We start from the raw sequence: 13,569 nt of genomic DNA on the forward strand, positions 1-13,569 counted from the left end.
ATAGGATGACTTGTATCATTTAAAAATAAATGTGAGAAAATTGCCCTCTCACGTTGTTCACTGCACGTGATTGTTTTGTTAACTATTTTAATAGAAAATGCAAAAATGACTAATAATGTAAGTTTTTATATAATTTATGGTGTAAAATGTCAGAAAAAATAGTTCAGGATGTAAAGTCCAACTATCTATATAGATATAGTTTAGGATGCATTCCTATCAATATTTTTTTATATTATAAATAACTTTTATTTTCAGTTTTTTAAAGCATTTTTATTTTAAGGATCTAGTAATTTTCTCTTGACATAATACCAAAAAGATATTAATGTATCTTACGCACTATTTTATCAAAAATGGTAGAAATATGTAAAATTAAAATAAACTAGTTAAAAGATAGTTGTGTGATCAATTATTTTCTTTTTGCATCATATTCCATTTTATATATAGTTCAAAAACATAATAATCCAATCATATCATGCTTATACACTGCTAATGGAATTCCAGATTTTAGAGTGGGGACAGCAGCCTAGCTACAGCTAGCTGATTTGAACCTATGATCCACCCTGGATATGCTAAATCCACCCCGGTATCCTCCACTGGTATGAACCTATGATCTTGCAAGGAATCCAGGATCTCCTAAAGAAAAGGAAAAATAATCGGTTTTTTTTTTTTTAATAAAAAACTAAAATTATAATGTTGCTATCACAAAAGAATCTAATTATTTAAAGATTTTGGGTAAGAAGAGGAAGAGAAGCAAGTTTTTGGTCTTTTGGTTCAGAGGAGAGAAAGAGAGTTGTTTGTCTGTTCGGTCATATGGAAAATATGCCCAATGGCACAAAATTATATGATGTAGCTAGTTACTCAGCACCCTGGTGTGGAGTCATATCTCTTACTCAATCTTTCTGGGTTTATGAATTTAAGCAAAACCATAAATAGTTGAAAATAAAAAAGAAAAATTAACTTTAGATTGGGTGCTCAACCTATTCTTTTGAAAATAAGATAAACATTCTATTTTAAAAATTCATACTGAAAGAACACAGCTTCATCGTGTAACTGATACGGTAAATCAGAATTAGATATTTCTGGAGATTTGGGTTATATACGATTTAAGGTATCTTAGACTACACCTTCATAGCATTTGTTCATTTGGGCAAATTTCATAATTTTGCTTTTATATTAGGGTTGAGATTTTTCTCCAGTATATTTTTATGCTGGTCTAACAAACCAACCCGACCACTATTTTAATGACAAACAAAATGTTTTGTTCGAAGCATCTGGGTTATTCAAAAATGGTTGCTTTTTTATATTTGACTTTGTAACGGTCTAAAAAATTAAAATTTTGTGGTTGGATCTTCAAAGAGCTGGAAAATCTATTATATATAACGTTAGGAATAATAAAATTATATATCCCCTACTTTTTTTATTTTTTTCATTTTTAACTTTGCCATTTCAAGATATAGATATTCAAAATCTTATATTTGGCTGTCTTTCTTTGTTGCAATTCTACTTCAATTGCTTACCTAACTGCATTAACTTTATTTTAACACCAACATATATAATAAAAGGAAAAAAAAAAAAAAAAGTCAGCTGGGTTTCTCTATTTTAGAAGTCGCAGGGAAGGTTCAGTTTATTCATGTCCAATTATTGGCATGTACTAATATTATGCCAATTATGCTTGCAGCCATTTGACAGCTTGTACAATGCAATCTTATTCACTATATGCTCTCATTTTGATTTTGTTTTTGTGTATTCAACAACTTTACCATCTTACTAAAGCTCAACTAGATGTAGATGCTCTCTATATCAACTGTAATTCTGCTCTTTTCCCTTCTGGAAGCGTGTATGGGCACAACTTAAATCTTACCGTTACATGGCTTGCCGGCAATGCTTCTCTAAATGGCGGATTTTACAACATTACTGTGGGACAGAACCTTGATACTGTTTATGGCCTTGAACAATGCACAGCCTATATCTCTGTCAACGATTGTCAAAATTTTGTAGACAGAGCTGCTAGAAAAATCAGGGGACTCTGTTCCAACAAGAAGGAGGCCTCCATAGGCAATGGAAACTGTTTGATACACTACTCCAATAAGCGTTTCTTCTCAACTTTCAATAGCGGTCGCAGATATTCAGAAGCTAATCAAAACACCGTGACTGATCCGATTATTTGGAATCGTCAATTGGCAAACTTGCTGAAGAATCTTTCATCAGATGCTGCCACTGCTCCTGCAATATTTGCTCGTGGGACTGCCACTTACAAAGATTCAGACAAGATATATGCTATGGTACAGTGTACCAGGGACTTGACAGAAAAGGGCTGCTTAACTTGCCTTGAAGATGTCATCGGTTACATAACTCAGTACTGTGATGGGATCACAGGGTGTCGGATGTATTCTGAGAGTTGTTTGTTTCGTTATCAATCGTATTCCTTCTTTCTGTCAGCCCCATCACCTGAATTAGGACCTTCTCCTCCTCCATTCCTTGTCTCAAACTCTGCCATTACCAGAGGTACTTCTAACACTAGCAGTTCGTTCTGGTAATTAATTTCTGTTAATTATAGGCGTTAGTTCTTCTCATTTTCAGGATATTTGTGTGGGATATAAATAATATGGCCGTCACCACATTGCATTAATCTGTCTAGCTTTATGTCCAGTCAGTTAAATGTGTACCATAGCAGTTATTTGTGTACCATTGCATTAATCTGACTGCTGGTACTATGCAATCTAGCCTGCGTGAAAACGAGGCACTCCTACTTATTTCTCTTGGTAGTTAATATTTGCTACCTTGAAAACCTGTATATATCATGTCTTTTCAGACGTAATAATACTAAACAATCTCCATTAAGCATGAGCCACAAAGTAGTGGTATTGCTATCATAGAAGAAAATTGGGAGAAATGGATATGCTCTTGTGTGACAGAATATTATGCCAACCATGCAAACTCATGATATTATGCTAATTTGATTTTATGCAGGTAACAAGATTACTAAAAAAGCAGTCATTATTATTGCAGCAATCCTTGTAGTTGTCAGCCTGTTAGTGATATCCATAATCTGTGCTTGCTGTATACAAAGAAACACCAAGAGAAAGGGAGTTGGTAATTAGTTTACATTAGTTTACATTTCCAATCATGCATTGAATTATGGTCTTAGCTGTAAGATTTAAATTTCGCTCAGGTTCTTCATCAGCAACAACAAAATAATACCGATAGTTGGCTGCTGTGTCCATTTCCCAGATACAAATTGCATTCAAGTATGAGAATGCACTTTCCAAGTATGTGTAAACTGATGATTTTGCTAAATGTGACATAGATAATATTCATGGAGATGGAAACGGTAGCTTGGAGGTACTTGTGATTGGACTAAGAATGATTAAAGTTGCAACAGAAAATTTCTCCAACGCATACAAACTTGGAGAAGGTGGTTTTGGTCCAGTTTACAAGGTATAGCGAACTGCTTTCAATTATTCAATGCGCAATATGACTTTCTGTACTTGTACTTAAATTAACGACACTATAAATATATAAGGGTATATTGGGTGATGGACAAGAAATAGCAGTCAAGAGACTATCAAGTCACTCAGGTCAAGGTCTCGATGAATTAAAAACAGAAGTAATGCTGGTTGCTAAATTGCTGCACCGAAATCTGGTAAAGCTGTTGGGCTATTGCTTAGAAAATGAGGAGAAGCTACTGGTCTATGAATATCTGCCTAATGGGAGTTTGGACAAAATTTTGTTTGGTAAGGATTATAATCTAGTTTCTTCTCAAATTGTTTGTCTTTTAATTTCTTTTAGGATCCTGGTATTTTTGAGGTTATACTCATTAAATTCCTGCCATATATTCTGTGAAAATTGTAAATTATACTTGGGTCCTAACATCATTTAATTTCCAGTCCAATATAATATATGATGCTTCATTTAGGTCCCATGCCCTGCTCCCAACAATTCCTGTTGAATCTGCAATGAAAATCCAAATCCATTTTTTACTGATTTACCCTGTAGTGTGGTTTTATCTTTGTTTAACTTCTTTCACAAGGTTTCCTCTGTCCCTTACTAAAACTATTATCTTTTCCACCCTTGTTCTTTTCATTCTTCATTCCCCCTTTGCTATCCACATTCTTTCTGCTTCTTATTTTCCACTTTCTCTTTCTTCTTTTCTGCTGAATCCTTTATATGTTTATGTTGAAGGAAGCTAGCCATGTTGCATTCTTTTTTGAAAGACAAGCCATGTACTAGTCCGATTGCTAATTAGTTGTGTTGGCTAACAAACAATAATAGTTAGACCCTCCTTTAATTAGCTTCGATTTACATTGTAGTTATAGCTCCAGAATGGTAATTTGTCAAAAGCTTGTTATATTTTCTATGTACTAATGTTTTTATGTTTTGTTTGTTTTTATCTTTTTCTCTGCTGTTTCCTTTTTGACATGTTGGTTTAGTAGTACTAATTGCATTTTGCCTTTCCGCCTTGTTTACCCATTGAAAATTCATAAGGATTAAAAATGATCATAAAAAAAAATAAATAAATAAATAAAAGGAAGCATTGATTTACTGTATTGGAGATCATATCTTCATTGATATCATTCCTTATTAATATTATAGTGTCTGTAATTATCATATCTTTATTGATATCATTCTGTATTAATATTATTCTATATGTAATTGTATTTTACTTATTAAGTATGTATATATTTTATTAATAGGCATCTTAGATAGACGTATGTCACCTTCTAAAGGTTCTGTATCTTGTATAAAAGCACAGCTCTTGTATTAATAAAACATACAGATATTATTCCACATATTCCCTTTCTTCTATATGCTGTCAGAGCTGTTCTTGCTCTAACTGGTCTATACCCTTTTTTTTTTTTTTTTTTTTTAACTCTTTGCTCATTCTTTCTTCTTCTCCACCACATCTAATTAGTCTTCTGGTTCTCATCCTGGTAACTTTTACGGCACCTAAACACCATCCGACATCACCAAAACCATCCCCATGTCTTCCGGTAACCATGTTGACATTAGTGTCTCTACTCAGGCCCCTATCAAGCTTATTCTTGACAATTATGTAACCTGGTGTCACAATGGTATCCCTTGCTTATTGGATATGATCTCTTATGGGATATTAATGGAGAAAATATTTGTCCATCCGCTAAGCCCTCCTGCACCTTTCGAATTCGTCAAAACCATCTCCTTCCTCGTTCCCTTATTGCCTTTCTTTCTCCTTCTCTTATCAACTTTGTTCCTTCCATAGATTCATCTCGTGATACATGGACAAAACTTGCAACTACGTATGTAAAACCTTCTCATGATTGTATCATGGGTCTTCGTGAGACCTTAAGCAAACTCACCAAAGGCTTTCACTACATCTCTGACTGTATGCAATTAGTTCAAGTATTGCTGTCCCCATTTCATTTGCTGAACTCCATATTTTGAATGGCTTGAGTTCTAAGACAAGGAAATATCAGCAACTATTTATGTCCCCATTTCATTTGCTGAACTCCATGATAAGTTGGTGGAATATGAGGCCTTAAAATGTGGAAAATCTCAATCTCATACACCCATACCAGTCACGACTAACTATCTCTCTCATGGTGGCAATTCCTCCTTTTCTACTCAAACTTCCATTTAGACTCTCATGGTGGCAATTCCTCCTCTTCTACTAAAACCTCCAATCAGAACAACTTAAAGGATTATTTCCCTAGCTCAGAACCGCCAAACAAGGGACTTATCAGATCTGATCAACACCTTATATGTTAATTCTGTGATAATCCAGTTCACAATGCTCGTACTTGTAGGAAACTATTGGCCACTGTACCATGGCTCTAACCTACCTATCAATTCAATTGGAAAGCTTCAGCATCATTGTCACCTTCTTCATCACTTTTGGGTCCTCCTCCACATGGCACATATACCAAGTTCGCACATATACCTATCCAAAGGACAATTTCGCTACTCAAACTGCTACTCCCCTTTCTAATTGGTTAGTTGACTCCGGTGCTTCCAATCATGTTACGATTGACCTTAGAAATCTGTCCCTTCACTCTAACTATAATGGTCCGAATGAAATAATGATTGGTGATGATAAAAATCTCCATATATCTAAAACTAGCACTTCTTCTCTTTCCTCTCCTACCCATATTTCTACTTTATCTAATTGACTTTATGTTCCACAAATAAAAAAGAACATACTTTCTGTTTCTCAACTATGTTCTTCTAATGATATCTCCCTCAAATTTTATCCATTTTCTTTTGTTATGAAGGATCTTCAGATAGGGAAACTTCTAGTGGAAGGCAGGAATAAAAATGGCATATATGAGTGCCCCCCCACCCCCCACAAAATTTATGTACCACCATCCTAGTCTTCTCCCGTTGGTTTTTTCAGTGTCAAAGTCCCCGTGTCAGGAATGGCACATTCGTCTATGTCATCGATCATTAAAAATCTTAAACTATATTGTTTGTCATTTTAATTTCCATATGTCTTCTTCTAATGTTATGCCATGTAACTCATGTTAGTTTGATAAAATGCATGAATTGCCTTTTTCATTATCCTCCCTTACAAGCAATTTTCCTTTAGGATTAATCTACTCTGATGTATGGGGTCCTAACTCAATTACTTCATTGATGGATTCAAATATTATGGTATTTTTATTGATCACTTTACCAAATATATTAGGTTTTACACTCTAAAACAAATATCTGCATTTGCTACAATATTTCCCAAATTTATGGCCCTTGTTGAGAAATTTTTTGAAAAATTTATTATTCCCTTTTACGCAAAGAACGGTGGGGAGTTTCTAAAATTAAAATATTTTTTCTCTTATCATGGGATTTCTCACTATTGTAATCCACCTCACACATCTCAATATAATGGTGTCTCTGAACGCAGGCATCGCCAAATTGTTTAAGCTAGCCTTACTTTAGTTAATCGAGCCTCATTACCATTCCAATTTTGGTTTTACGCCTTTGCCGCTGCAATGTATCTAATAAATAGGCTTCCAACTTCACTTCTTCACATGGATTTCTCATTCCATTGCTTATTTAGCTTTGTCCTAAATTATAGTAAACTCAAAGTCTTTGGGTGTCTAGGTTATCCTTAAGCCATATACTTCTAATAAATTAAAACCCAGGTCTATGCCCTGTATTTTCTTAGGTTGTTCAATCTCTACAGTGCATTCCATTGCTTTCATCCTCCCATGAACAAATTGTATATATCTCAACATATCAAGTTCTATAAGTCTAACTTCCCTTTACCTACTCTTCACTCTAGCCATTCTCACCACTTCTTCTAGATAAATGTAACATAACCGAACCTATTTTTTCTTCACATTTTTCCCTTCTTATTCCTTTGTCTCTGCCATGTCCAACATCTATGCAATCTGATGCATCTCTGTCTACCTCCACCTCATATCCGTCCATTCCATTGTCAATGTTGTCACCATTTGTGTCTAATGAGTCCCTAATATCACATTGATTTTCTGAGTCCTAATCATCTAAGTCGTCTGACATTGATTTTCAACAATTGCATACGTTGACTAATAATACACATACATCATCATCTCCTATGCATTCCATTGGTCCCTCGCCTCCAATGCTGTCCTTACAGCCATCATTACCTGAAACCGCACCTGGTCCATTTGTTCTTTCCTGTTTGCCATCCTCCAGCATCATTACTCAGTCTAAACATAACTTATTGAAACCAAAACCTAAACTTTTCTATGTAGCCAAAACTGATGTTACAAATTCATATGTGCCCACTTCTATGAACCAATCTCCGAAAAATCATTCCTGGCTAGCAGCTATGAGTGACGAGCATAATGCTCTTATTCAAAATGGAAAATGGCAGCTGGTTCTTCTTTCTGCATCTCAAAATTTAGTTGGCTACAAGTGGACTTTTCACATTAAACAAAAACCTGATGGTACAACAGACTGTTATAAGGCTTGCCTTATGGCAAAAGGTATCCATCAACATCCTAGTATCCATCAACATCCTAGTTTCGATTATCATGTTACATTCATTCTAATGATATGCATAATTTTAACTCCTGCTGTTCACTTTGGCTTGTCCTTATGTCAATTAGATGTAAATATATACATTTCTTCAAGGTTATCTCCATGAAGCCATTCTTATGACTCAACCACCCGGCTTCATAGATGAATAGAATCCCTTTTAAGTTTGCAAATTGAATAAAGCTATTTATGGATTTAAACAAGCTCCCCGGTCCTAGCATCAATAAACAAAATCATATCTTCTCTCTTTTCGATTCACTAATTCTTACTTTGATAGTTCATTGCTTATGTATTCTAATAGGTCCTTTATTCTTCTGATGCTGGTTTATGTTATTGATATCATCATCACGAGCAATTCCTCCTTTTTAATTGATGTATTTATGGCCATACTTAGCAATCTGTTTTCCTTGAAAGACCTTGGTCAATTAAGCTATTTTTTAGGAGTGGAGGTTCATCGCACGGCATATAGTATCTTTCTATGACATATATTATTGAAATACTTAATTGCACAAAAATGTTGGGCTCTAAATAAGTACATACTCTCCTCTATCCATAGGCTCTACTACATCTATTACTGATGGATCCAATTTATCCGATGCCACAGAATACAAGAAAATTGTGTGACCTACAAATCTTATCCTTTATAAGGCCGAATGTTGCTTTGGGCGGGTAATATCGACGATCGCACTTCTACTGCAGCCTATGTTTTATTTCTTGGTCATAATCATATATCTTGGAGTTCCAAGAAACAAAGATCTTTTGTTTGCTCTTCTATTGAAGTTGAGTATAGGTCAGTCATATCTATCGCCGCAAAAAAATTTGGGGTTCAATCTCTCTTGCATGAATTTCATCTCCATCTTCGTCCTTCCCCTGTCATACATTATGAAAACGTGGGTGTTACATATCTTTCTGCAAATCCTGTTTATATTCCAAAATGAAGTTCATTGCCATTGATTTTCATTCCATTAGTGATAAAGTTCAAGATGGTGATATTCATGTTGCTCATGTTTCTTCTCATAATCGACTCATAGAAGCCTTAACCAAGCAACTATCATGCAATAAATTTCACATGCTTCAATCCATGATTAGTGTCTCTCTTGGTCCACCATTTTAAGGGGTTATATTGGAGATCATATCTTCACTGATAACATTCCTTATTAATATTATTATATCAGTAATTATATTTTACTTATCAGGTATGCATATATTTGATTAATATGTGCCTTTGATAGATGATCTATATCTTGTATAAAAGCATAACTGTTGTATTAATAAAACATATGAATGTTATTCCACATATTCCCTATCCTCTACATATCTTCACTGATAACATTCCTTATTAATATTATTATATCAGTAATTATATTTTACTTATCAGGTATGCATATATTTGATTAATATGCGCCTTTGATAGATGTTCTATATCTTGTATAAAAGCATAACTCTTGTATTAATAAAGCATATGAATGTTAATCCACATATTCCCTATGCTCTACATACTGCATGGTCTTGTTTACCAATAACTTATATGTTTGAATATCTAAATGATGTAGATGACCAAAAACAATCTTCTTTGGAATGGAAAACACGATTCAAAATCATTGTTGGTATTGCCCGAGGGCTACTATATCTGCATGAAGATTCTAAGCTCAGGGTTATTCATCATGACTTGAAAGCCAGCAATATTTTATTAGATGAAAATTTGAATCCCAAAATTTCAGACTTTGGTTTAGCAAAAATGCTAGGTGGAAGCCAAACTCAAGCCAATACAAGACGAATTTGTGGTACTTAGTATGTCAAAAACCTTTACTATATGCTCAGACAAACTGCAATATTCCGTATTGCCAGATAATGCTAGATCACTCTTGATTATAAAGTTACATCATTAGTCTCAACCTTATTGAAATAATAAAATGTCAAAATAGTGCTTTAACTTTGTGTGATGACTTTTTAATTTAAATGCACTACTTTTTTCATTGGCATGCAGTGGATATATGGCGCCAGAATACGTTAAGCATGGGAAGTTTTCAACTAAATCTGATGTTTATAGCTTTGGAATTTTAGTTTTGGAAATTATTACCGGTCAAAAGATCTCAAGCCCTCGAAATTATGCAAATCTTCAAAGCCACGCAAGTATCAAAAAGAAAGTTGTATATTTTCTATTGTATGATGCTTATGTATCTTAAATCATTTAAGTATCAAATGCTTTCAAATATTTTGTTACAGGCATGGCAACACTGGGCAAATGGAACAGCTTTAGAGCTTATAGATCCAACAATGGATGGGCAGTGGACTAGACAAGAAGCTTTAAGCTGCATCCACATTGGGTTGCTATGCGTTCAAGAGGCTAGTGTTGATAGATCAAAAATGTCAGATGTAGTTACAATGTTTTCTAATTTCTCTGTATCCCCTCTAGTACCTTCACGGCCATCATTTTTTGTTTCAGATGTTGTAAATGATAGCTCAGAACTAGTCAGAGAAAATTCTGGATCTACCACAAAAGCTTCAAATCATGATCCATCTATTTATAGGGTTACACTTACTGAATTACATCCTCGAGATTGAAATGTTAAAACTTGTTTGCCTTTTTTCCCTTTTTTTTTTTTTTTTTTTTCTGTCAGTCTTGTTCAATTGTCATTGGATTTTAAATTCCTGCTCTTGCTATGGATGTGAAGGACTTATAAAATTTCCAATCTTTTTTTTTTTTTTTCAGCAGAACTATGACTTCAAAGTTGAATATATCTTCTTTGAATTTGTATGCATGTTTCTAATAAACATTATATAAGACATGTTTAAAGAGAAATCTTCAAGTAAATTAGATGTTTATAGCCTTCATATTTTAGGTCATGAATTAATACAGGCTAAGAGAACTCAAGTTTTTGCAATTTAACAGATCTTCCTCAGTCTTGTGACTTATGAGTACAAATGATATTAAACATTGACTACATATATATAAATGTTAGATTTATCTTGTTTTGGAGGTATGCTGTGGTTGATTTGTTGATTAATATTTGGATGCTTCACTTGCTACATACATAGCAACACTGGGAAAATGGAACAACTTTGGAGCTATTGGTTCCAATAAAAGATAATCAATGGCTTAGACATCTTCAATGGATTACTGTGCATTAAAAAATCTGCAGCTGATAAACCACAATACTTTGCAATTCCTCTATGTCCTCCTAAGTGCCTCTAAGGCTAAGATTTATTGTTCAAAATCCACATCCTCGCAAGATAATCAAACTGATTTCTAGTAGCAATGCCACCAGCTGATGAATAAATCTTCTCTAAACTAGCCATATTTTGGAGTCATCCAAGAATTGAGCAACGAAGAGTAAGATGAATAATTAAAATTTAAGGATTTAACGGTTTTGAATGTTGATTGCTTGATTTTTTGGCTTGACATACATTGTTATTATTTACCTATTTGCCTAAGCTATTGATAAATGGTAACTTTACATGTTTTCAAAATCTAAGTATTGTAAGTGTTAAGTTTAAATCTCATCCTTATTATATGTTAGTGTGAGGGTGTGATTTGTAATCTTCAATTCAAAAAAACTACGTTCAGTATTATGTATCTCCATTCCACTTCTTTATTGATTCTCTAGTGAGTTGGATCAACTCACTTTGTCAGATTTTAATCAAGAAGAATCAAATTTTTGTTGGTTCCCTAGGTGTTTGTTTAGCAATGTTTATGATTTTATTTTTTGGGTTCTAACTTTTTCTTTAAAGTTTTGACTTTAATTGTGTATAATTTGGTTTGAGCTTTAAATAATATAGTTAAAGTTACTCATCTTCCAACCAGATGAAAGAAATTGAATAAAATATTAAAGAAAAAAATTAACAGAAACATCAAATTAAAAATGTTTTTTTTTTTGTTTAACTGTTTATAACTTGAAATTCGTTTTGATAAATGTTCTTTTTTCTTTTAATCTTTTTTTCATAATAAATGACTATTGTAGTGAACATTTCGAAAATGTACATGTGTATTGCCAAACAAAGAATAGGAAAAAGAAAACTTCAATATGTAACAAATAATTTTTCCTTTCTAATTAAAAGGGTATGACATAAAATGCAGACGCAAGAAGAAAAAGTTAAACATTGAATTGCATTTGATTAATTATATTAGATGTTTTTGTTTCATGTTGAGGAAAACTAGGATATAATTGAATAATAGAACTTGTCCAATTAAAAACTATGAGTTTGAAAATTCCATAAATTCTTAAAATTCCAAACTCATTACATCCCATTTTCAAATAATTGAGGAAAATAATAAAGGGTTTATTGGATAAAATATGCACATTAAAGAAAGAAGGAATGGTACTGTCATTTGTTAAGGAATCTTATTTGGACTACCCTATATTCGACCATGTAGGTTTGTTGGCCCCTTAATAGGTATGACGATTGGATTAGAATAACCATTGAACTTGTTGATGCTATAAGATTGGGTTTAATCATTAGGGTATTCCACCCTTATCCTATTTCCAACCTTAATCCTATTCCAACATTATATTATACTAACATGTATTCTATTCCAACCTATATTCTATTTGGCCTATGAAAGGACATCTAGAAGGATTAGTGGTTTTATATAAAATGAACCATATTAAATAAAGTACACCAGTCTACCTATTCTAAATAATGAATCTATTCCAACTTTATGCTTCATACAGTAGGCTGAATAGATTGCTTCCTTGTACATTAAGCTAGTGATATACGGAAAGATTACCATATTCTAGTAGGATGCAAACCTTGAATATTAAATAATTAAATTAAAGAAAGACTAACTTTCCTTATTATAGCTAATCTCGTAAATCAAGGAAGAATAATAAAAATAGAATGGAAGATGTTGAATTAAAGATGCTTTCCTTAAAAAATGAAAAATTATTTTTGTGGTCCAGCAATTTAAGATTAGGAGATTTAGTTCAAACGTACTTTATAAAGGCTCATTCTTCAGCCACAAATTTTTTAAACACCCCACTGACTTGGGAGTTAAGAGTGTTTTTTAAACACCCCACTGACTTGGGAGTTAGAGTGTTTTTAAACGGTACGACATTGATATCCCAAGACTTTTTTTTTTTTACCTTTTTTTTACTCTTTTGGGGGCAATCATGTAGCAAGGTTCCTCTAATTCACTTTAAGTTCTATAGGTCATATTTGTCCATCAATAGTTTGGTGCAGATAGGGGTGTGCAATCAAGATAGCATTCTAGAAACGTTAATCACACTGATAAAGACAACGTTCCCCATGTCCATGGCAACTAGGTGGAACAAATGGCCTCTATGAAAGCCGAATTAGCTTTAACCAGAGAATAATTGGTTAAGTCAAATGCAATTAACAAAGAACAAATAGTAACCTTCTTTTAGCTTCCTAAATAGTTAAGGACTCTCCCAACCAAGTCCACACAATATTTATATATATCTAGCAGTAATTTGATTCTTCTGATTCTTCTTTTAGTGGACAAGGAAATGGTTCCGCGTATGATGATGATGATGCTTCATGATCAACAATCTAAATATCTCTAGGAAGCCAAACTACGAGTTTGGTGCTATGAGTAGTTTAAAAATTTTTCAG

General features: G+C 33.4%; 2 protein-coding genes across 2 annotated transcripts; both read left to right on the forward strand.

Moving 5' to 3' along the window:
• Positions 1-1,697: 1,697 nt before the first annotated feature.
• Positions 1,698-3,352, forward strand: LOC107435743 (cysteine-rich repeat secretory protein 38). The gene is made up of 4 exons (XM_060816804.1): positions 1,698-2,505; positions 2,971-3,031; positions 3,173-3,248; positions 3,308-3,352. Exons 1-4 carry the CDS (start codon positions 1,698-1,700, stop codon positions 3,350-3,352), a joined length of 990 nt encoding a protein of 329 aa, XP_060672787.1.
• Positions 3,266-10,560, forward strand: LOC132799120 (cysteine-rich receptor-like protein kinase 34). The gene is made up of 5 exons (XM_048472435.2): positions 3,266-3,438; positions 3,524-3,734; positions 9,549-9,786; positions 9,983-10,124; positions 10,222-10,560. Exons 1-5 carry the CDS (start codon positions 3,364-3,366, stop codon positions 10,558-10,560), a joined length of 1,005 nt encoding a protein of 334 aa, XP_048328392.2. The 5' UTR covers positions 3,266-3,363.
• The last annotated feature ends 3,009 nt before the right edge of the window (positions 10,561-13,569 follow it).

The sequence above is a fragment of the Ziziphus jujuba genome, chromosome 4 (genome assembly GCF_031755915.1).
Source record: "Ziziphus jujuba cultivar Dongzao chromosome 4, ASM3175591v1".
NCBI lineage: Eukaryota > Viridiplantae > Streptophyta > Magnoliopsida > Rosales > Rhamnaceae > Ziziphus > Ziziphus jujuba.

What these genes read in the sequence shown, in the direction of transcription:
- LOC107435743 (XM_060816804.1), top strand. Translation starts at nt 1,698, where the DNA reads ATGCAATCTTATTCACTATATGCTCTCATTTTGATTTTGTTTTTGTGT. An exon ending in AAACTCTGCCATTACCAGAG is followed by an intron (nt 2,506 to 2,970) that starts GTACTTCTAACA and finishes GATTTTATGCAG; the next exon opens with GTAACAAGATTACTAAAAAA. An exon ending in CAGATACAAATTGCATTCAA is followed by an intron (nt 3,249 to 3,307) that starts GTATGAGAATGC and finishes AATGTGACATAG; the next exon opens with ATAATATTCATGGAGATGGA.
- LOC132799120 (XM_048472435.2), top strand. Translation starts at nt 3,364, where the DNA reads ATGATTAAAGTTGCAACAGAAAATTTCTCCAACGCATACAAACTTGGA. An exon ending in TTTGGACAAAATTTTGTTTG is followed by an intron (nt 3,735 to 9,548) that starts GTAAGGATTATA and finishes TAAATGATGTAG; the next exon opens with ATGACCAAAAACAATCTTCT. An exon ending in AGACGAATTTGTGGTACTTA is followed by an intron (nt 9,787 to 9,982) that starts GTATGTCAAAAA and finishes ATTGGCATGCAG; the next exon opens with TGGATATATGGCGCCAGAAT.